This window comes from Lampetra planeri, chromosome 76 (assembly GCF_965212315.1).
Source record: "Lampetra planeri chromosome 76, kcLamPlan1.2.h2, whole genome shotgun sequence".
In the NCBI taxonomy this organism is placed as follows: Eukaryota; Metazoa; Chordata; class Hyperoartia; order Petromyzontiformes; family Petromyzontidae; genus Lampetra; species Lampetra planeri.
In genome coordinates, this window is record NC_136181.1 from 2,223,231 (window position 1) to 2,243,236 (window position 20,006).

General features: G+C 48.0%; 1 protein-coding gene across 1 annotated transcript; it reads right to left on the reverse strand.

Moving 5' to 3' along the window:
* Positions 1 to 7,155: 7,155 nt before the first annotated feature.
* Positions 7,156 to 15,464, reverse strand: LOC144737994 (uncharacterized). The gene is made up of 2 exons (XM_078620929.1): positions 15,374 to 15,464; positions 7,156 to 10,824 (listed from the first exon to the last, which is right to left on the reverse strand). The coding sequence occupies exon 2, from the start codon at positions 10,812 to 10,814 to the stop codon at positions 9,474 to 9,476; it is 1,341 nt and encodes a 446-aa protein (XP_078477055.1). The 5' UTR covers positions 10,815 to 10,824; positions 15,374 to 15,464; the 3' UTR covers positions 7,156 to 9,473.
* Positions 15,465 to 20,006: the final 4,542 nt, after the last annotated feature.

The following is a 20,006-nucleotide window of genomic DNA, read 5'->3' on the forward strand; positions in this document are numbered from 1 at the left end:
TTTGCATGTTTTAACGACTCTCTCTCACTAACAACCATCGCGTTATGCGGGATACATGTGCCGTTGTCAAAGTGAAATCAGACAATCATTGATGATACTGTATTGATGCCGTGTTGACGTTCCGGGATTGAGAGTTCGCATACTATATCATAGTTGAGGTTGAATTAGTAATAAATTGATTAATACAGAAGTGGTTGTGTGATTCTTTCCTGAAATCTATGCATAAGATCTGCTTCTGCGTTGAGATCTGAACTTGGTGACCTTAATAAACACACTAATACATACTCAGTAAATGTTAAAGCGATAACAGGGTGAACCGGGGACCTAAAATATAAGCGAGAATGAGACGAACCTAGACAACGATGCCGAGTTAATCTAAGTTAATCTTGCATACTTACACCACACCTGCATAACTGCATACGATTAATTGCCTTATTCCGATCGATAACCCACCCTCGTCACCGAGGCGGGGTCTGGTTATCATTACGACTTGCATTATCATAATTACACCCACTCGCATAATTACCACGATTACCTCTCGAATTGGCATAATTAAAAGTGCATAATTACATAAATTAACATATTTCCGGATAATTACACATTTGGCCAAAATTCATTTGATTATTATTATTTTCACTGAATATTCATAACCCACATATACAACATAATAATTTCACCCACGCACGCATACAACACATCAAAATTTTCATAACCAACATATACAACAGCTGCACGCCGCTCTTACACCACCACATCGATACAGGAGACTCTGCCCTCATTTGGCAAAAACCGTAATTGCTTGAGTCCCACGGAGAAGGGCCATGTACGCCACGTGGTGGACGAGATGTTGGCCGCCAACATTATTTCTCCGTCCAATAGTCCGTGGGGGGCGCCCATTGTGCTTGTTAAAAAGCGGGGCAGGAGTTTGAGATTTTGTGTGGATTTCTCCAAACTCAACAAAGTCTCCGTGGCTGATGCGTATTGCTCCCACGGATGGACGACTCGTTGGATGCTTTGTCGGGGGCGCGATTCTTCTCCACATTGGATTTGCTGTCAGGGTTTGGCAGGTGCCCTACAGCTCTAGACCTAAAACTGCGTTCCGCACACCCCAAGGGCTCTTTGAGTTTAACTGGCAACCCGATGGGATTACACTCAGCCCCGGCCACTTTTCAGCGCCTGATGGTATTGGTATTGGCAGGCCTACAATGAGACACGTGCTCGATTTACCTCTAATGTTATTGTCTTCAGACGTACGTTTGAGGAGCACCTACAAAGGTTGCGGGCAGTTTTCCTCAAAATGCGGGCTGCGAAACTTAAGTTCAAACCACAGAAATGTCATCTGTTGCAAAGATCGGTCCGATACCTAGGCCACATCGTTGGGGAATCTGGGATATCGACGGAATTGGACAAAACTGCGTGCATATGCATGTGGCCAACCCCCAAGTCGGTAGGTGAAGTGCGTAGTTTTGTCGGGTTCGCCTCTTATTATCGACGCTTTGTCCCTGGGTTTGCCACAATTGCTAAGCCTCTTCATGTTCTCGCGGCCAAAGGACAGAAATTTCGGTGGGGGAAGGAGGAGGCTGCGTTTACCGCGCTGCGAAACGGCCTGGTCAACGCGCCTCCTCTGCGGTACCCAAATTTTTCTCTGTCATCCTCGACATGGACACCAGCAACATGGGTATTGGCGCTGTATTATCGCAAGTCGTAGGAGGAGTCGAGCGTGTGGTTGCGTACGGGAGCAGGGTGCTGTCTCCAGAAGAGCAGCGCTACTGCGTTATGCACCGGGAGTTGCTGGCGATAGATTACTTTGTCCAGCAATACCGTCCTAACTTCTAAGAACACAAGTTCGAGGTGCGCTCCGATCACGCGGCTCTGCAGTACGCGCTGCGTGTTGAACAGCCGTCAGGTCAGCTTTCCTGTTGGCTTGAAGTCCTTCACGACTATGTGTTCGTAGTTTCTTATAGGAAGGGCATTAGGCATATAAACGCCAACGCACTGTCACGATTGCCACCAAGTGACCAGTGTGCGTGCATGTTGGGTGCGGGACAATGCAAGCCTGCTGATACAGTACTGCCCAGTCCCTCCAGAAAAACGCGATTATGCGATCGCAAGATTTCACGCAAAATCAGCCAAAGTCCGCATATTTATGCGGGGGGCGCGTTTTTTCAAATACGCCGCACTTTCGCCGCATAAATTGCAGATTTCCGCGCGCAAAATATGCGGGCTTGCATGATTTCATAATCCCCGCATTTTCGTTGCAAAAAGTCACATATATCTTAGCAGAAAGTTGAAAAATGTTGCGTTTACTTCACACTAGCGCAGCCATTTCCCCTGTTGCCATGGGAACGTTATGAAGTGACGTCACTCATTACGCGACATCATTGAAAAGCTGCAAACCCCGCGATGCCAATGAAACCATGATGAAGCCCGCAAATCTTTCTCATTTGCCAACAAACATAAGCGCAAAAGACCGCGCAAAGCAGTTCCCCAGTGTGTTACATGACAGTGGGGGCAAATAATTTTGCATAGCTACCTCTGTAAAACAGGAAGCACACATTTAATTTTTTTATATTTTATTCATTCATTTTTACAGAAGTTGTAGCATATTCATTTTGTAAAGCTACAGAACTTGTTCGACTCAATGTTTTGTAAGTTTGAGCCATCTGTTTGTTAAGGTCTGAAATAAAACAAGATGAGAACTTAAATATTCCCAGCACTTTCTGTGATGTAGTATGCTTGCTTATCATAGGAAGTAATAAGAAATGACTCTTTACATTAAAGTAGTAGCCTAGTGAATAGGGTGTTGGGGGAATCACTTTTTTTTCTCTTTTTCATCAAACCGCAGTTTTTGCAAGTTCCCGCAATTTTTGCAAGTTCCCGCAATTTTTGCAAGTTCCCGCAATTTAATCGCATAAAATTGCATAAATATCCCGCATATTCCATCGCATTTTTTAAGAAAACGTGCCGCATAATCAACGATTTTTGCCCGCAACAATCACCAAAAAACTTCGCGTTTTTCTGGAGGGACTGACTGCCCCGGTACTGTAGCTGACGCTGCACACACCGACACGGCTGATATGCAGGATCACACGCTCGGTTTCACCAACACCGAGTGGGGGCGAATCCAGGCGGAGGATGGCGGGAACTGGCGGGTCTTATCCACGGTGATCCTCCGGGAGGGCCTACTGATGAAATGGGACAAGGAACTGCAAAAACACAATGTGGTTGTTCCCACCATTTTGCGAGGTAAATTGATCTGGGCGACAAATGAACGGTTGATGGACCTCGGGGTCCAAAAGACCTTGTCCTCTCTTCGCCTCAACTGTTTCTGGCCCGGCATGGCAGATGTGCAAAATGTGTCGAGGGGATGTACTGAATGCACTTGTCCCCCCGTTGCAATCGATTTCAGTGTCCCGGGTGAATGAGCTCGTCGCTCTCGACGTGCTCGGCCCCTTCCCCACTATACCGCGGTGAAATAAATATTTGTTGGTGGGTGTGGAATATCTGTCACGATGACCAATGGACTGGCCGGTGTTGGATCAGTCGGCTGCACCATCGCAGACGTTTCCTCTTGAATAAGGGAGCCCAGGAATGCCTTCTCACAGATTAGGGCCAAATTTTTTCATCTAAAATGCTCAAGGAAGTGTGTGACTGGTTGGGTACCAAGAAGGTCCGCACCCCGCCCTATCACCCGCAAACTGACGGCATGGTGGAACACCTCAACAGGACCCTGACATCAATGTTATGTCAGCAGGTTAATGCGGAACAAACCGACTGGGACCTGCACGTCCCCGGTGTTCTTGCTGCGTACAGGTTGGCCCATCACGCTTCCACCGGCTACTCGCCGTTTTTCCTTATGCACGGGAGGGAACAGGATCCGCCAATTTAAATTCAATTTAATCCGGGGCTGCGGAGTAAGACCATGTCGACCCTGTACGGCTTACCCTCCAGCACTTGGCTGAAGCTAAGGAAGCTTCCAAAGGAAATTCGGCCAAACGCCAAGCTGATAACAAGCGACGGGTAGGGGCCCGAGAAACGGGTACCAAATGGTCAGCAGGGGATAGGGCATGGCTTCACTGCCCCCAGGTCACGGTGGGAACGTCCCTCAAAATATATAATCCTTGGCGGGGCCCCATGGAAATTGTGGAGGTCAAGAGCCCATGAAGCATCCGCATCCGTTTTGGTCGCAGGGGCTGGTTCGTGCACTCATCACGCCTAAAACCCTTTTGTCAACCTGACAGCGTTTCCTCATCTCCACTACCCGAGGGCAGTGTGTTGGGTGCGCCCGACTTAGCAACAGAATCCGGTGTACAGTGAATTGTTTAAAAACGTGTTGCCTCCTACAAGTGTATGTGCACACCTCAGTCGACATACACTACAATAGCAATGCTTATGCATCACACCAGGTACTCATTTTAGGCTGAGTTGACCTCGGGAAGTCCCAGGAATGGTTTAGATGATCTATCACTGGTGGTGGCCGTGAGCGGGAATTTAACTCGGGTCTCCGGGTTCGTAGTGCAGCACACCAACCAACACCGACACAATATACGGACTCATTACACACTTAAACAAAAAGTAAACCAAGGCAAAATATCCTGTTAATGCAATTGTTGATAGCCTACACCTATTAATGCTGGTATAACACGCAAGTATGCAGTGTAGCCAGAACCACACTCGGCTGTCATTATCTCTCCAACGATGCTTGAATGAATGGGAATGAAACTCCATGGAGTTGGTCACACGAACCACTCCGCCACGACTCCCAACATTAACCTCTCACATGCACAGAGACACAATGATACACTCACGGTGTATAGACAGCCAGAGATAACGGCGGTCGGGTGTGGTTCTGGCCACCCCCTTGTGTATTATGCCGACCTTCATAGGTGATCGCGAACAACACTTGGTCCAATAGTCTGTTCAAGCTGTAGGGTTCATGTTTTTATTTATCTTGTGAGGGAGTGAAGTTTGCATGTTCTTGCCCCATGTTGCATGGGATTCGTCCAGGTTTTCTGGTGTCTTCTTGCAGCTAAACCCATAAACATAGCTGGTTTTGCTCAAAAGATCTTACTGCTGAAGTAATTTCCCGGATACTACTCAATTGGGGTTACATTCAGTAAAATATCTCCCTATTGCAACAAACTTGTAAGGACCCTCTTGATAAAGTCTTGAAACTCAGCGAGGATCTCCTCGGTCAGATAAAGCAATAACCCAGGCTGGGACAAATATGAGAAACCAGAAAAGCAGGCAAGTTCAGCAGGCAAGCCCTGCATGGCCAGGCCCCACATTGTTATTTTCATATTACAACCTGGACATCGATTAACAGTTACTAAATTGATATTCACACAAAATAGGCGAGGCTTTCCTGGGTAAACATGCGTAACACAAGTGTTAATTGCCGGGCCTGCCTGCTGAACTTGTTATATCTTTGCGTCTGATATAATTTATCTTAACCTGACATTATTTTATTCATTTTACACCTGCTGGCTGTATAAATGCACATTACATGAAGTGCAACGTAAAGTATGGAGAACACAAGATCCAGGGAAGTGCAAAAACTAGTCCAGAGCCCAAATAGGAAGTGGCAACCAAGGCAAACAGCGATAAAGAGATAAAAAAGATGGACATAGTATTGCAGTGATTTGTATAAGGGTATGGATGAGCTCAAAAATATCCCCACCACCAAGGAATGATGCTCCCTGGATCTGCCTGAGCTGCACCTTAATTCAAACCCAGTTCATCTCATCTCTTGATTGGTGCTTCAGTATTAAACACTATCTCATTGTCCTACCACCACACCTGCCCGTCTTGGCTTGTGATAAGTTTGCTGTGCTCTACAACCAGCTTGTCTAAGTTAAGCTCATCTCATCACTTAATTGCCACGACAGGATTACCACCTGCATGTTCTGGCTCATGACTAGCCCACACCCAGCTCGCCCTCCCTGAAGCTCAGCCTATTTCATCGTTCAGTTGATGCGGCAGTATTACCATTGTAGTGACATAGAACGGTCCCTACTGTGTCGGCCCGTACGAGGGCTGGGGGCCCCAAGGGGGTGCCTGGGGGTCACGTGGTGGAGGGACCCGGACCTTCCCAGAGGTGGGGGAAGGGAGGCGTGGCCTGGGAAGGGAGGTGTGGCCTGGACAGAGCCAGCCACGCCTGGGCGGAGCCGGCCACGCCAGAGCAGATATAAGCGTGGTGTGAACGCAGAGCGAGGCTGTTGTACTCCGAAGTGAAGACATCATCGGTCCTCAAGTCCCGGGTCGTCGTCCTGGGCCAGGCAGGCCGTTGCCTGCCTGGTTCAGTCTGTGTCGTGTTCCAGAGTGTTAGTGAGTTGAGGAAGGTGGTCACCACCTCATGTACAGTGTTATATTACTTACCGTTTAATAAATAGTGTTGCCTCCAAGCTGCGTGTGTGTGCACCTAATTCGAACCCACTACACTATTACTGCCTATCCAACTAGACACTGCACCTGCCCATCTCGGCCAATCATGTGCCCACTGTGGTTTGTGCCCATTCCATCGAGAAGCCGTTTGTCTCATTATCTGGGCTTCTGGTGTATGAACCTCGTTAAGGTATCGCAACTCAAGCAAATAGCGGTTTACGCCCCTTCACCACGTACACTTCAGTGTCTGGAGTCTTGCCTCTCTGGTGATGTAGTTCATTACCAAGTCACCACTGGAGCCGAGTGGACTTGCCGATGACTGTTCTAGAGGTGTCAAGATGAGCTCCTATGGAGATTCATAAAGGATGCTCCTTGACACTTAAGTGGCAGTCGCCCTCCAGCACTAAAGGGCAGGGAAGCAACGCTCACAATGACAAGTGGAGAGCAGGGAAGATAAAACGCAATGATGTGGCAGTGGGGAGCACAGGTGGTGAGTCTGCCAGTGCTCTGTCAATCCATGGCAGCTGGGTCTGTTCTGTGATCTGCCAGAGGGCATTTGACATTTCACGTGGCCTTAAAAGTGCACCTAACATGGTACATAAACTAGAGAAATTCCATGCGTAGCCGGCCCACCCTGCCCTCCCATGAATCGTAACAAGGGGATAGGTCGGCCAAATAAGAAATGAAGCTCAGAGAGGATGAGCATACACTCTGCATTGTTTTCTGTCCTCCGGAGAAGTGGGCGACTCCACTACAGATGGGCACCAGAGGTTTGTGAAACGGAAATGCTTTATTTCAAATTGTTCTTCCAAGGAACATTTGCATATCTGCAATTATGACCAAACATATCCCTAGCACCTTCCACGTCACACATCTCAGAGCAGCTCCTCAGCACGGAATCTACCGCAAACATAAATAACAGCCGCTTTTCAAATCTAAGAGCATTTAACATCTTATTTAACAACACAAATGTAAATATTCCACACCAAACATATGCATTAAATATCTGTAGTGCCTCTTAAATATGCTACATTCCTAATTAATATTGCATTAATGAATCAATAGTACTTATATTATGAATAATAAAGCAATAACACATTAAATTATAGTGACATGTAAATTTGGGATATTTAACTGATAATAACCACACAAGCTTTCTTTTTGAATTGTGACTGGAACCTCTGCCAAAACACCTATTCTGCTCGCCCCATTAACTGAATGTAAGGCTAAATTCGTATGCAGGCAATTTTGTGCATTTTACATGCACAAATCTGGCTGTCGCCTGATGAAGCTAGTTGTAATTACTGGCAAAACATCGTACTCCGATAGTAAATGATCTGGCTTGGCTCTCCAACACTGCTGTACGAGTAACGAATTGGCATGTTCTGTTTCCGTGAAAAACCTTAATAATTGGCTGCGTCGGATGGTGGCTGGTTTAACGACATACTTTTTTTAGTTACGCGATCTAACCCAAAAAAAACTGTATTATGGATATTAGTTGCGAAAGGCCACGTGTTAAACTCAGAAATATCTGCACAGATGGGGGGGGGGGGAGAAGAGGACATCAGTGGGGGCAATGGGCGAGACACCGAGAGGCCCTTCGTAGTCGCTAGAGTAAGGCGGCCTTTGGTCGGCGAAATTCGAATATTAAACTTCCTGCAAAAAACGGCAAACACAATAGAACTGGAAAAAAGTGAACGTATCATACCTGTAATCATGACCAGACACAAACCTATCACCCTCCACTTCGCACAGTACCTCTTGATGGGATTTAGCACTAGTGTTCATTTTCTAGACCCAATTATAACCAATTTATGTTGAAATATAAAAATTTACTTTAATAATATCAACGTCTTAATTGTGAATATGTTCACCACCAATAACTCAATCAACAGTCAAAGATTACCTAGTCCATGGCTTTCGATTAACATTAAAATAATATTTATTTAAGTTATATTTGATTTTCTATTTGAATAATGGAATATCTCACCCGTCCACCTCAAATCTGAAATGAGGGTGTTCACTGTACTTAGAAATCTACACACTGTTGGGCATGGCATGCTCTGAACATTACCTACACGCATAAAAAAAAACACCAGCACCTGGCTCTACATAGCAAATACACGAACATTGCAGAGTGCACAATTATACGTGCGATTCATCGCAGGTAAGCTCACACCAGCTACAGCAACTGCATGGCGCACAACACGCCTCACTGCAAGTGGCATGCAGCGTCAAGATGCAGAACTTTACTCTCATTCGACACCTTTAAACTGCAACTCGCGACTGAGTGCAATGATACATTGCGTGCGATTCGTCACATGAAAAGCCAAAGACGGCTTCTTACACTATGCACTGTACACATACTATACATCACCATACATACACACATTTCACCACATCACAACATTTACAACATACTATTCACAATGCACTGCACACTTGACATTACACGACACTATAAACCACAATAACTACACTATGCAAGGTGCGTACATAGCCATCAGGTGGGATGTGCAGTAGATTTGCAGACGCCTGCTGTGAGCGTAACATTAAAAAAGTAACATCAGGCTAAGACAAATTAAATGAAACCCAAAGGGACTAAAAGCAAAACAAGTGCAAAAAGTAGGCCCGACATTAAATTATTTTGATATCATGAACATATATTTAGTGTATGAAGCCAAAAGTAAATTTTACAAAAAGTTACCTTTTCTTTAATTAAAGGGCATTTAAAAAGCAATAAAAAACAGACTGGGAGCATGCAGAAAAGCACGGCCACACATGACAGCCACTTTAATAGTAATGAAAACAGTTAAAATTCATACTTGTTCATTTAATACGTAACCATCAAAATGCATTTCTAATTCGTGTTTTATAAGGCAGCATAATGCTTTGCATATCGACTATTTCACTTCGACACTCAATAACTTTATCTGTACAGAAAGCCCATCTATGCTTGGATGACACCTACACCCCTATGCATTCTTGAAATGATAGAATCCTGTGAATAAGGCGAATGCTATGGGAAATCGTCTCCAACTCCAGGTTACACATCTTCCAAGGTGTAATTTCACACGTGCCGTCCCCTCCTACTCAGCTTTGTGCAAAAACTCCACCCACACCTCCACATCCACAAACTGCTGGGGATTGCCTCTCTCTCCCTCGAAATCAGAATGCTCCTCCTGCTTCACGCTGCCTCCATCCACTTGTAGATTGGGTCCTGGAGTCGAATCTTGATATTCACATTTCACCGTCACTTCTTCACATTTCACTTCTTCACATTTCACTGTCACTTCTGGCTGTGTTGCCAAGTTGGAATTTTCTTCTGATTCGTGTTTCATGAGAGATGGGCTCATTGCAGCATGTTGACTTTCACAAGTCAATTTCACTTTCTCCTTGTGGATCTTCTCATGCCTCTTTAGGTTTCCTGATAATGTAAAGTCCTTCCCACAAACAGTGCACTTGAAAGGACTCTCACCTGAATATGTTGTCTTATGTTTCTTAAGAGATTTTGAATGAGTCAATGCCTTCCCATACACCATGCACTTGTAGGACTTATGCACTTGGTGTGTTCTCTGATGAACACGAAACGTTTTTGAATGAGCAAATTCCTTCCCACACATAGTGCACTTAAAGGGCTTCTCGCCCGTATGTGTTCTATTATGTTTCTTAAGATATGCTGACTCTGCAAATGCCTTACCACATACACTGCACTTGAAGGGCTTCTCACCTGTGTGTGTTCTCTGATGAATTTTAAGTGTTTTTGAATGAGCAAATGACTTCCCACACACAGTGCACTTGAACGGCCTCTCACCGGTGTGTATTCTCTGATGAATGTGAAGAGTTAATGGTTGAGCAAATGCCTTCCCACACACAGTGCACTTGAAGGGCTTCTCACCGGTGTGTGTTCTCTGATGATTTTGAAGAGTTACTGAACGAGCAAATGCCTTCCCACACACAGTGCACTTGAAGGGCTTTTCACCGGTGTGTGTTCGCTGATGAACATGAAGAATGTTTGAATGAGCAAATGCCTTCCCACACACAGTGCACTTGAAGGGCTTCTCACCGGTATGTGTTCTCTGATGAATATGAAGAGTTTGTGAACGAGCAAATGTCTTGCCACACACAGTGCACTTGAAGGGCTTCTCGCCCGTGTGTGTTCTATTATGTTTCTTAAGAGATTCTGACTCTGAAAATGCCTTACCACATACACTGCACTTGAAGGGCTTTTCACCTGTGTGTGTTCTCTGATGAATTGTAAGAGTTTGTGAACGAGCAAATGACTTCCCACACACACTGCACTTGAAGGGCTTCTCGCCAGTGTGTTTTGTCTGATGTCTATTCAAGTTACACATCTGATCTGTGCTGTATGGACACTGGATGCATTGGTGCCTTTTACTTCCAGCCTTTGCCGAGCCTCTTTTCTCCATGTGATTGATTCTGCAGATACATACATATTACACACAATATACAAGCAGACCTCGCTTAGTGCAACCCTTAGAGTGCCGATTTGTTACAGCACTCTTCGTCCTGGATATTTTTGTTCATAATTTTTTGTAAGTTTACAAAGTGCTCACAAGTGAGAAAACGCAGCAGAGCTCACCAAGCAAACGTACCCAGCTCATTGTACGCTCTGCCAATAAGAGCGACGAATGCTCTAAGCCAACCAGACCCCACCCCACACGAATTAATGATCACAATTCGTGGTCATGACTATATTTTTAAAAAATTGACTCGTTTAGCCAGTTGAAAACCCACACGACCAGGATAGTCTCAGGCTCCACCTAAAAAAACCTCGCCGCACAAATTTAGATTGAGGGCTTCACTAAGATCAGGGAGGTCCTGGAGCCTTTCTCTGAGAATGACCCGGACTGAAAGCGCAGCAGCTCCTTCAACCTTGTCTCCCTCCACTACCTTGTAGGATGAGTAAAGTAGAATGCACTCGTAAGTATAGTACATAATACTGATATTATAAATCATTTTTATTAACTAATGTTTAGCATCTGTTTTCTTATTAGCACTATTACCGATACCCCAATGAAGCCCTCATATTATTTATACTAAAAATATAACATTGTCAGGAATGCATCCCTATGTAGTATACAATGGGTTTATGATGACCCCTTGTAGCGCTGAACGATTGGTGCTCAATTATCCAGGAATAAAAGCATCTGGAGGAGCGCTAAGCGAGCTTTGGGTGTAAAGGGCAAGGGCACCCACACCGACTGTGGAAGCCACTGGTCAGTCTGCCTCCTCTCTCAGTGACAGGGCAGGTTTTGCCCATGCACGGTTCAAGCAGGCTCTACCCACTGCCGTGCAAACGTCATCAATCCAGCATTCCAGGTTCACCACTCTGGTCAAATGAAGCGGTCACCCTGATTAGTAAGACAGAGTCGATAGACATAATTAAGTCCATCTTGAAAACTCACCTCTTTAAACTTTGTCTTTTTGTGTGTGTGGGCGAATGTGTGGGTGGGTGAGTGTGTCACAGGTGTTGGGTGACTTCAATGCCCGAGTTGGTCATGATGCTGGTACTTGTTCTGGAGTAATGGGAAGGCATGGGCCAGATCATCTCAATAACAACGGCAGGAGGCTGCTAGATTTTTGTGCAGCCCATGGGCTTGTAATTACCAACACGCTGTTCCGGCATCGGCGTATCCACACCACATCATGGATGCATGCCAGGTCCAAGCAAGAACATCTGCTGGACTACAGTGATGGAGCAGCGGATGCGGGCCCATGTCCTTGACACCAGGACCTACCATAGAGCTGATCTGCCCACTGACCAGCGACTTGTCATCTGTAAGATGCGCCTGCCATTCTTCCACTCCGGTGGTGGGTGTATACCCAGGACCCAATCAAACCCTTAGTGGCATGGTCTCAGCAAGCTGATGAAAGCTGCAAGCAAGAATTTCATCATCGCTTGCGGCTGGAGTTGGCGTCGTCCACCACTCCTGCTGATGTCGAGGTGAGGTTTATGACTGTTGCTCATGCAGCTGCAATGGCTGCTTTGGGTACACGGTCCAGACCTCCCCAGAGACCCTGGCTGACAGAGGAGGTGTTCAAGCTGGCTGAGAAAAAGCGACAAGCCCACTCTCATCGGCTACAGCATCCCACGTCAGAGAATGAGGAGGCTTACCGCAACCTTCGCTCGGAGGTTCGGACAGCCGTGAGGCGCTGCAAGGATGGGTGGTGGTCGTGGGTTGCTGAGGAGATGGAGTCTGCCTCAGTGGCCTGCGATCACAAATCGCTCTTTAATTCCATTAAAAAAAGTTACCTGCAGTGCCACACCTATTACCGTCATTAGGGGAAAGAACGGTGATCCAATCTCCGACCCCGAGGAACAGGATTTCAGATTTGCTGAGCATTTCTGTGAGGTCCTGGGGGAGGGGAAACCCCTCACCCAGGAAAATAACGCGAGACAAAGTGGGGATGACCTTGCTGAGGCTGCGGTGCCTCAAATATTGGAGAAGGAAGTCACCCCCTGTGAGTGGCTGGCTGAGGTGCCATCTGTTGAAGTACTGAAGGCGATCCAGAGTCTGAGACCAGGAAAGGCACTGGGCCGAGATGATCTCCCAAGCGAAATGCTGAGGGAGGGTGACATTTGTGCACAAACTGCCCTACTTGACATCATAACAACAGTCTGGACCACTAGACGGGTTCCAAAGGACTAGAAGGATGCCCTGGTGGTCCCCCTCTTTAAGAAGGAGGACCGCACAGAATGTAACAACTACAGGGGCATCTCACTCCTCAGTGTGCCGGGAAAGGTCCTGGCAAGGATTATTCAACATCGCCTTGCTAGGCATGCTGAGGAGAGGCTTGCGGAGCCCCAATGCAGTTTCAGAAAAGGGCGGTCCTGCACAGATGCCATATATTTCTGTCTGTCTGCTACAGCACAAGTGTAGGGAATTCCGACAAGACCTACATCTCTGCTTTATTTACCTGGTCAAGGCCTATGATACCATCAGGCCTGGGCTCTGGATTGTTCTTCGTGCTTTCGGAGTCCCTGACCCTCTGCTCAATATTATTAAGGACCTTCATGATGGTGAGCTGGCCAGGGTAAAATTACGTGGCCGGGAGTAGGAGTTATTCCCTGTACACCTTGGGGTGCGACAGGGATGTCCTCTGGCTCCCACATTATTTAACATCTATTTTGACCACGTAGTTAGTGAAGCCTTCAATAGCTGTCCCGGAGGAATTTCCATTTGGTACAGATACAATGGGAGGCTGATCGATGCCCGGGTGCGGTCAAGGGATGGCTCCCCATTGCTCAACCATGTTATGTATGCCGATGATCTGGTAATTGCTGCTCACTCAGAGGAGGAGTTGGAGGCGCTGCTGCTGAACCTGGAGCTTGCCACCAAGAGGTGGGGCCTTACCATCAGCCCCACCAAAACTAAGCACCTGCCTGGGTATTTTGTACCATTGGACACTCCACCCCCACAACTATCCTATTGGTGATAGGGCAGTTGTGGAGAGTTTCCGATACCTGGGCAGTGTGCTCATGACCGGCTCCGGTTTCACAGCAGATGTCTCACTCCGAATCAGTCGAGGCGGCATTATCTTTTCATCGGTTGCGTAACGCTATGTGGAAGCTACCTGATCTATCACTCCGCACGAAGCTTCAGGTCTTCTCGGCCATGGTCATTCCCTCCCTTCTTTACGCTTGTGAAACGTGGAACCCCCTAATGGTACATCTTCGCCAGTAAGAAACATTTAGGCTGGCCTGCCTACGATCCATCCTGGGTTTAACCAGGCTGGATTGTGAGAGCTCACAAATCCTTGAATAATGTGGACAAAGTCCCATCGGTGAGCTCCTCCGGCTGGCAAGGCTGCGTTGGCTGGGTCATGTAGCCCACATGCCCAGCCACCGCATGCCTAAATAGCTTTTGTTCGGCCGGATCGAGGGGGCTAAACGGACGCGGCACGGGCTAGAGCAGAGATGGAGTGATGTGGTACAGGAGGATGTGGAGCTGAGTGGACTTTCCGATGACTGGCACCAGTGGTGTCAAGATCGGCCTCTGTAGAGGAGGCCCGTGAAGGACTATACTGGGCAGTTGGAGGCAGTCGCCCAACAACGGAGGGCAGAGGAGCGACGCTCACAACAACGAGCGGAGCGCCGGGTGGATAAAGCACAGCAAGTTGGCAGAGTAGGGTGCACAGGTGGTGCATCAGCCAGTCGTCTCAGTCGACCCGTGGCACCTGGGTCTGCTCCGTGACCTCCTGCCAGCGGGCGCTCGACACTTCACATGGCCTCAAGGTGCACATGGCCTGACACAAGCGTAGTGGTGACGTCACCGCCACTTAGTGGCGAATGGCGGTTGTTGTTGTGTGGGCGTTAATATAGCGGTTAACGCACTGTGCTACGGACCTAGTGACCGGGTTAAATTTGCCCTCAAAGCCAACACTAGTGACAAATACCTCAACTGGTCCTAGGCCTCCCCTAGGTCAACTCGGCCTCAAATGACCTGGTGCGGTGTCTAAACATCGCCACTCAAGAGACAAAGGCAGTCCGGGCGTGGTGCTGGTCACCCACCACTTTGTGTGCCGTACCGGCATTCATAGATACTCGCTAACAGTGAGTGAGTGTGTAAGTGTATGAGTGGGAGCGTGTTGGTGGGCGAGTGTAATTGTGTAATGCTTTGATGTCTCATTCCGACTAACAATAAACGTTTGGGCTGGTATCCGAATATCCCAGTGTTGAAAAGCTGCCTGCAGATTACTCAATCGGGAATACGCGCAGAAGCATCGCCCCCCCCGAGAGGTGAAGTAGTCAGCCAGGTGAAGACAAATTAAACTGAAGAGAATCAAAGCAAAATCAGTCAGGCAAGGCCTGCATGGCTCGGCCCCACGTAGTAACGTTCCAGCCTGGACACCGATTGCATACTTGCCGCTACTCAATTGCTATCGCTACGAGAGAGAGGGAAGAAGCGAGGCTGTACCTGGGTAAACAACAACAACAACCAACATCACGATGTGAACTTCTCACCTCCGATCCGAGCGAGTTGCGCGCACAGAAGCAGCTCCTGGGGTCTCGTGACGTCACACAAAAGCACGCGACGGGAGAGATGACATGACGTCACTAGCACCCACACCGCCTCTCCGCAAGTTTAAGTGAATGTTTATGAATAAATTATGTTAACGATGCGTGCCCATATATGGAGTGATTGGGCGTGGCTGCTTAACTGCATATAATAAACCGGCGACGGAATTATTGCGTAAATTATGTTAATGACCCGCCAGTCGTATTTGTTTTACCGGAATGGCAATCGGAAGCGACCAAGCAGACTCAACGGCACGTCTGCTTGGTCAAACTGGGAGTTCCCTTGATGACATGACGTCATCTTCTTGGTTCTTTCGGTAAAGTCACGTAGAAGGGATATTATAAAATAATAAAAATAAAACATAATAAAATCGAGACATGACGTCACTAGCGGGGTACACCTCCCTGCGGGTCTCGCGCCGAAGACGGCACGTGGAGGGGTGACGTCAGAGGCGGCGAGTTGTGGTGAGGGGAGCGGTGGTGCAGCGGTTCGCACTGCACTACGATTCCGGAGGTCCGCGTTCGATTCCTGCTCACGGCCGACACCGGCGACGATTTTCTGAATCGGTCTCGGGCCTCCCCTAAGGTCGACTCAGCCTCAAATGAGTACCCGGTGCGATGTGCAAATATCGCCACTGGGGAGACAAAGGCGGCCGGGCATGGTGCTGGCCACCCACTCCCTCGTGTGCCGTGCCGGCTTTCATAGGCGTCTGCCAACAGGATTTGCCCCAACAATCTGTAATTGCTATTGGGGGGAAATCTTAATCTTTGTGTACACAGTATTATGTATCAGTGACGTGCGGTCAATGGTTGGGGAGGCACTGGCTAGTGTCAGCGCCAGATTTGCACACGTATGAACCCGATAGAGGTAGCTTAAATTCACCATTCAATTGGCAGGTTGCACAATGACTATTGGTGAGGCGGCCGTATGTTTCATATTTCATATCAGCAGTCTTTACAACACACGCACACAGGTCAGTTACGTATTCGATTCACGTTTTAGAGGCGAATGCAGTTCCTCTCTTCATACTCATTCAACACAAATGAAATATATATATTGCATGGTCTTACCTTGTAAATGAAGTCCATTCGCCTATCCTTCTGAACAAATATGTCAGTGACTTTGTTGTAGAAGTTCTCTTTATTCTGTTTTAGTTTTAAAAGTCACTCCGTCTCAATAAAGATGATTGCCAGGGATGAAATTCGTCCTTGGTCAGTCCGATTCCGACTGTATGTTTTGAGTCGTTTCAAAGCAGAGAACGACCTTTCAACGGACGCTGTTGAAGCTGATATAGTGAGCACTAACTTTGTCGCCTCGGGAACCGTCTGCATCAGATCATTCTGGGCCAAAAAGCTGAGGAGCTGTCCGGGTGATTTGCATTCGTTCCTCTCTATTTGTGAACTATACAATCCGATAAGGTCAGCCTTTAGTCTATCAAAGTCAAAGTGTCTTGCGTATTTTGATAGGTTCTGCAGTTTGGTATCATCGAAATGTTGTGACATTTCATACAATTTCATGTATTCAACCAAACCAAGGAAAGTTAGCTCACCGAAATAATCAATCTTTTCCTCTCATCTTTGATCAGTTGTTTATTTCGGGCATTGTCTGTCAGGCCAAGTGTGAAGAATTTCTGCTCGAATCGATCGTAGAAACTGTCTAACTCATGTCTCTGGCGTTCCACAACTCCAATTATGTCACGGATTCGCGCACAGCAGAATCCAATGCCCATTACTTTATTCCGCAGCACACGAAAGAGTGCATCGGTTTCATTGAAAATGCCCTCATATGTCATTATGAATAAGCATGTTGATGCTGTTGACAGCCAGAGATCATATCCGGCGGCCATCATCAGGGTGTCATTGTCCCAACCATCGGGATTTTCGCTCATAATCCGGAACACAGCACGCAGATCAGATTGGTACATGTGCAATAAAACACGTGAGGCCCCGCTGCCTTCGACACAGCGGGAGGCAGGACGCGGCCGGTGAAGCGCTGGCCCAAGCGGGGTCATCAACAGCAGAAGGAGTCCTCAGGGGCCACGCGTCTGTGGGCGGAAAAACAGGGCCCTTCGGGGGATCAACCAGCAACTGGGGTGGTGCGTCGGACGCATCAGACACCGGCAAGGTAATCATTGGGGATGACGGATCGACGCGCGTAGGAAAGAAGGGTTCAACCGGGACGTGTGCACGAACCAACGGCGTGGACCTGCCCGGATACGCACACATTGAGGATGTCGAATTTATATCAATTCCACAGGCCCCTCCCATGGTCTGTGCAATTTGGGAGAGGTGCCCACCGGCACCTGGGGGCAATGAAGCCAGGCCCGGTCGCCCACAGACCACGGCATGTCGCGATTCGACCAGCGAGCACACCGCTCGTTACGAGCCTGGGTTTTGGCCATGCTGATTTGCGCCGCCTCCCGCGCTTCAGCAACGCGGCGTACGGAGTCGCAGACGTGTTCAGGAAGGGTCTGTTTGGGCCCTTTCATGGGCGTTCCCAACTGCACGCCAATTGGTGGTACATTCCCCCGTCCATACATGAGGAAAAACGTCGAGTACCCGGTGGAAGCATGTGGGGCCATACGATAGGCGGAGAGCACGATAGGAATTTGTAGGTCCCAATCTTCCTGTTTCTCACTCACAGTGTGGCAGAGCATGGCGGACAAGGTACGGTTCAATCGCTCGACCATCCCATCCGTTTGCGGGTGGTAGGGTGAAATCCATAACGCATCACAAACATTGCGTAGTAATTTTAACGAAAAATTCCGACCGTGATCTGTAAGCAATTGTTCCGGGGCGCCTTTGTCCATAACATAAGCATTCAAAAATGGAAGACGCCGATTGATCGGGCAAAGGCCACGCCATCGGCCACCGTAAAAAATATTCCACCCCCACCAACAGGAATTTTTGCCTCAGGTCGTAGGAGGATAAGGCCCGAGGATATCAAGGGCCACCAGCTCGTTAATCCGTGTAACCTGAATAGACTTCAAGGGTGGAATATATTTATGGTGCGGCGGTTTCCATCGAGCGCATTCTGGGCAGGCTCGGATAGCATTGGCGACATCGGATGTCATGCCAGGCCAAAAATAATCTCTCTGTAGCGTGAGCAAGGTTTTTTGCACGCCCAGGTGTAACAATTTTTCAGCATGCAACACCCGAATCAATTCATGCCGAAGCGCAACGGGAACCACTACACGCCAACGGCCCAGCAAATCTTCCCTCCACATCAACAGACCGTCCTGGAACACCGCTTGTGGTGAGTCGTCCGCTGCCGAGGACGCATGCAAGCCGTCAGCCTGATATCGCAAGGAAACCAAAGAGTCGTCCAGTAGTTGCTCGCGCACCCATACCGAGCGCAGCAGGTGCAACGCATTGTCAGCCGGCCCTGGGCTGGCATGCTCCGCGGAATCAGCCACCGCAAAATTTCCAAGGAGTAATGGAAGACAGCATGGTCAGTACGCACAATGAATTTCCGGCCGTACAGGTAAGGTCGATATTAACGTACGAAGTGGACGGTCGCCAATAGTACCCTCCTCGTCACACAATAGCGGCTCTCAGCCAGTGAGAGGACACGGCTACCATACGCAACAACCTTCTCCACACCATTCTTGGACTGGGACAAGACGGCGCCAATGCCTGTACCACTGGCATCAGTATCCAAGATAAACGGCAAGGAAAAGTCAGGATAATCGAGCTTCGGCGCGGTCGCCAAGTGATCACGAAGGGCCTTGAACACCTCCTCTTCCTCAGGTCCCCATTTAAATCTCTGATTCTTTGCCGTAATGACATGCAGAGGCTTAGCGATAGTAGCAAAATGTGGAACGAACCGACGGTAGTAGGAAGCTAACCCGACAAAACTATGCACGTCCCCCACGCAAGTAGGGTTCGGCCAGTCACGAACACAAAAAGTTTTGTCAGGGTCCATAGCGAGACCGTCAGAGCTAACATTGTGTCCTAAGTAACGCACGGAACGTTGCAACAGATGACATTTCTTAGGTCTAAATTTGAGATTCGCAGACCGCATCCTGTCGAAAATAGCCTTCAATCGCCGAAGGTGTTCTTCGAACGTACGACTGAACACAATAATGTCATCCAAATATATGAGGCACGTGTCCCATTGCAACCCAGCCAAAACATGCTCCATCAAGCATTGGAATGTGGCGGGAGCAGAATTCAGTCTCATGGGAAGACAGTTAAATTGGAAAAGTCCCTGAGGCATGCGGAATGCGGTTTTCAGCTTCGAAGAATCGTCCAGGGGCAGCTCCCAGAACCCAGAAGACAGATCGAGAGTGGAAAAGTATTGCGCACCCGACAACGCACCGAGGGAATCATCCATCCGTGGCAGAGGGTACGCATCTACCACGGAATCTGAGGTTACCATCCTTTTTCTTAACAAGAACAACAGGTGCTCCCCACGGGCTATTAGACGGAAAGATAATGTCAGCGGCCAGCATCTCATCCACCGCGCTCCGCACGCGTTCCCTCTCCGTGGGGCTCAAACGGTGAGAATGCAGTCGGATAGGGCTCACCTCCCCGGTATCAATATGGTGGGACAAGAGCGACATGCGACCCAAATTGA

What these genes read in the sequence shown, in the direction of transcription:
- LOC144737994 (XM_078620929.1), bottom strand. Translation starts at nt 10,814, where the DNA reads ATGGAGAAAAGAGGCTCGGCAAAGGCTGGAAGTAAAAGGCACCAATGC.